A 4706-nucleotide genomic window follows, 5' to 3' on the forward strand; every position below is an offset into this window, starting at 1 on the left:
AGATGTTCTTCAACAGAGGAATGGATACAGAAAATGTGGTACATTTACACAATGCAGTATTACTCAGCTATTAAAAACAATGACTTCATGAAATTCTTAGGCAAATGTATGGAACTAGAAAATATCATCCTGAGTGAGGTAACCCATTCACAAAAGAACACACATGGCATGCACTCACTGATAAGTGGATATTAGTCCAAAAGCTCATAATACCCAAGATACAACTCACAGACCACATGAAGCTCATGAGAAAGGAAGACCAAAGTGTAGGTGCTTTGGTCTTTCTTAGAAGGAGTAACAAAATATTCATGGGAGCAAGTATAGAGACAAAGTGTGGGACAGAAACTGAAGGAGGGGCTGTTCGGAGACTGCCTCACCTGGGTATCTGTCCCATGTGCAGTCATCAAAGGCAGGCATATGCTGTTGTGGATGCCAAAAAATGCATGCTGACAAGAGCCTGATATAGCTGTCTCCTCAGAGGCTCTGCCAGATTTTGACATATACAGAGGTGGATGCTCACAGCTAACCATTGATCATCAAGGAGTTCCCAATGGAGGAGTTAGAGAGAAGACTAAAGGGGCTGAATGGGTTTGTGGCCCCATGGGGAGAGCAACAATACCAACCAACCAGAGCTCCCAGGGTCTAAATCACCAGCCTGGGAGCACACAGGGAGGGACCCATGACTCCAGCTGTGTATGTAAGGGAGGATGACCTTGCCTGGCATAGGTGAGAGAGGAAATCCTTGGTCCTGTGAAGGCTGGATGCCCCAGTGTGAGGGCAGGGAGGTAGGAGTGGATGGGTGGGTGGGGGCACACCCTCATAGAAGCAGGAGGAGGGGAGATAGTATGCAGATGTCTGGGGGGGATGGAGAAAGGGGATAACATCTGAAATGTAAATAAATAAAATATCTAATTAAAAAACAAAAACTTTCTACCCCAGGAAGCCTGTTTTCCTCAATGTGCAAAGGCTCTTTCATTTCCTCATCTCTCCCTCTAAGATTTACAAACAAATGTTGGTTTGTACTATCTGAACTTCAGAATGTGCTCACTGGTGCTCAGTGCTGCCCTTCACATTTTCTACCTTTTTTCCTTTAAATGTTATTTTTTGTTGTTGTTGTTTATTTGTGAGATAGCAATTTAATTGCAATTTCTCCCTTTCTTTTTCTGCCTCTAAAGTGGAGTCTGAACACTCTTATATACCCTTTCCTACCCTCCTTCAAATTCATGCCTTTCTTGCTCATTGACTGCTATTGTGTACGTGTGTGTGTGTGTGTATGTGTGTGTGCATCTGTCTGTCTGTTTGTCTATGTCTGTGTGTGTCTGTGTGTATTCCTAAATATGCCCTGTTGTGTTTAAATTCTTTTAAACAGATTTGAAACATAAAAATACATATTTAATAAGCATTAATTTTATTAATCTGTGTTATTTAAACTGAAATATACCTTACTTCTCTCACTGGATCATAACATTTCCTAGCAAAATGTCAAATATCCCACATGAATCTTTAAATACAAAGGTCAGCATACAATAGGTGTTCTGCATGAATGTATTGTTATGATACTACAGAGAACTGAAACACAAATTCCTGGAAACTTGTCCCTGAGAGGAGAAGAACCCACTTGAGGGTCCTCTGCATTTCTGACCAGGGTCTCAAGGACTCACAGAAGTCACAACCATGCATCATGATCAATTTTATTGTTGAACTGAATGGGTGGACTAAAGATAGAAATAAGAAATGTTTTTCTAAAGATAGGAAACCTAAATGTTTTTCTAGCCAAGAGAGGTAGAGGGTCTGGCCTTCCTGGTTGAATTCATGAGTTTAGGTGGAGATGTCACTGTAGCTATTTATCCTCCTTTGTACACAGGTTCTTAGCACTCTTCTTCTTTGCAGTGGTAGGTGGTGCCACCCCTAAGACAGCGAGGTTGTGGGTGGTGAACTTTTTTGCGGCTAACAGTATTCCGAAGCCTCAGCCTTTCTGAGTGGGAAGAACAGCCTGCTGAACAAGAAGCCCCGCAAGAAGTTGAGCAGGTAGTGAGACAGAGGTTTGGGCTTTTGGGAGGTGAACATTTGGGAGCATTTGGGAGCTCTGAAGGTTGTTGCTTCTGCTGTGACATTGTTCAGCTAAAACATTAAATCTGGGGGGAAAAAAGAACATACTGAAATATCAGAGACTGGAAGTGTAAGTCATTTTTCTGAAGATATGAGGCTGCCAGCAGTGGAGCCAGCATTAGCAACTCAGAGAAGACTATTGAAGGACAGTAGTCTCACTGGTAGAGCACATCAGGAGTAAATTCTGAGAGAATTTCTAAGAATTTATCAATTATCAAGTTAGTAACATATCCTTCTCTTATAAAAGAAACAATAAACTTACCTGAACTAATAGGACCCCCTTTTGGGTGCTCATGCCCACCATGCTCAAGTGTAAAGAACAAACACATCTGCTTTTTAATTGGTTTCTGGCCTCAGTTTTCCAAGCCTATGTGATATGTCTCTGCTGTTTCTTCTTCCCTCTAGACCCTGTGGATCTGTCTCATGTCAGATCATTTCAAGGTTCTTGGCATGGGTTTCCATACCTTCTCCTCTCCCTGCTACAAATCTTTCCTACCTGCTCTAGCAAATTGCTGAGAGAGACAACAGAGAAGGTCAAGACTTCCTTAGCAAAGCCTGAGCAAGTGACAACCAAGTACCTCTTCAACCCAAAATAGCCTTACCTTCCAGAAGATAAGTAGACAAGTCACCCCAGGAGGAGCCTGAGGTTTTATGGGACCAGGAAGGATGATGCTATTTTATATATCCTCCAGTTGAAACCTCCAGGCTACTTGTTATTGAAGGACTGTCATGGAGTGAATGATCTATCTAGGTATTTCATAATTCCCAGGGCAGGATTTCTCATCTGTATACAGCTGGGGTGCATTGCAAAGGGAATTCGGGTAAGCAATCAGAGAGGAACCTGAGGCCTTCAGGCTGGCTTACGTAGAGGTGAGTAAACTGCACAAATCCTATGAGATGAGACAGGATGGGGGACTGGATGAAGACTGCTTCTGAGTTAATGTAGAGTGAAAACGGGAAGATAGTCTTCAGTCTGTGACCAGAGTCTGAGGAAGTTCCTTGTCTCCTGGCACACAGGACTGAACTTTCAGCCCATCACCCTGCACCCCAAAGGACTTACCTAATTTTATAGTCATATCGGAGTCCTATGTCCTCTGAGTTCTGTGGATTCTCTCACAGATCTGTTGCTGTCCTAAATCCTAGTGACCTAGATACATATCTTATTTCCTCTAGTAAACTGTTTCTGAATGACAGAGCCCTTGCTCTTATCACTTCTGCATTCCTAGAGCCTGATGTTATCCACAACACACAATAAAAGTACTCATTAATGTTTGATGAAGGGCTCAGTATACCTGACTTTAGAACAAAGCTTGTATCTCATGGGAAGAAAAGTTAGGAAATAAAACCCATATCCTTTTTCTTCATAATTAGATGTTCATTTTATTCCACTTCTGTGAACCCCCTTTCCAAATCTGTGGGTGGACCTTGCCATATACAATAGACTGAGAGTAGGGAGGAGAAAAACCATTCATAAATGCCTGTCACTTAAATACAAATAAGGATCTGCATATTGATCAGGACACCCATGGAAAAACCTTTTACAAAGCAAAGTTTTTCTTGTTCTTTATGAAAATTGATATTATTCCATGTTTTCTTTGTTAGAGTAGCAATCTTTTCAGCTAAATACTGTTTCTCATTTCTAGGTGTTTCCATCTCAGAATAACTGTTGATGTGCACCTGACATAAGGACGAGCTTTTCTGTAAGTCTTCTCAGTAAGTCTTGACAGCCTCAAACCATCCCTACAAAAATATTGAAATTTAGAAACAATTGGCTAAGTGATAAAAGATGACATTTGGTTGTATGATCAGTCTTCAAAATAAGATTGCAGACAAAGGTGAGCTTGATTAGGGGATAGGATAAGGAATAAGGAGCCTAACACAAAAAAACTTAATACAATTGGAAGAACTGTTTTTGGAAGGCTAAGCCCAGCAAGATTGTGTTATTGAAACTCATCTGTTTCTTCTGATGAGATTTTGGAATGAAGTTTGGATGAAGGTAATTTAAGTACTTATGGAAACACAGAAGGTGGGAGGATGGTCTGAAGCCTATCCCATCCCATAAAGAGAGGATCCTGAAAGGAGTGCAACAGGTTTAAACGTCAGTGAATAAACAACATCTCTCTTCACTTCTGTACCTTTCTTCCCTCCCAACACCCTTAGGCAGAAGAAACCTCTGGCTGTTCCTCTGCATGCTTCATGCTCACTGAGCCATTGTGGGAAGGCAGAATGACTGATCCAATGCACTACTTTTCATTTTCCCTACTCAAGACCTACAACATATAATTTCCCCTCATGGAGATCTCATATATCACAAAAGCATTTATTTGAATTTAACCAATAATCATCCATTCATTATGGTTCCTATATGCCAAGAGCTTTGAGGTCTTTCTGGGATTTTTGGCATTAATATTCTCCTCTTGATGAATTGAGCATACCTGCCTATTTTATATATTTCCTAGTCTATGCACTATAGTATAAAGTAACTATAGAACTCTTTAAATGCAGTTAGTTTCTTCACAGTGAGCCTCATCAACATGTACAAAAGTGTAGGATTGATTCTAGAAGGATTTTCACTTGCAGTAGAGGGTACTGATCTA

At 40.9% G+C, this 4706-nt stretch overlaps 1 protein-coding gene across 1 annotated transcript; it reads right to left on the reverse strand.

The window, feature by feature from the left end:
- Positions 1 to 1868: 1868 nt before the first annotated feature.
- Positions 1869 to 2114, reverse strand: Lce6a (late cornified envelope 6A). Its single transcript, XM_028784948.1, has one exon. The coding sequence runs from the start codon at positions 2112 to 2114 to the stop codon at positions 1869 to 1871; it is 246 nt and encodes an 81-aa protein (XP_028640781.1).
- Between the last annotated feature and the right edge of the window lie 2592 nt (positions 2115 to 4706).

Source organism: Grammomys surdaster, unplaced genomic scaffold, assembly GCF_004785775.1.
Source record: "Grammomys surdaster isolate TR1022 unplaced genomic scaffold, NIH_TR_1.0 124976, whole genome shotgun sequence".
In the NCBI taxonomy this organism is placed as follows: domain Eukaryota; kingdom Metazoa; phylum Chordata; class Mammalia; order Rodentia; family Muridae; genus Grammomys; species Grammomys surdaster.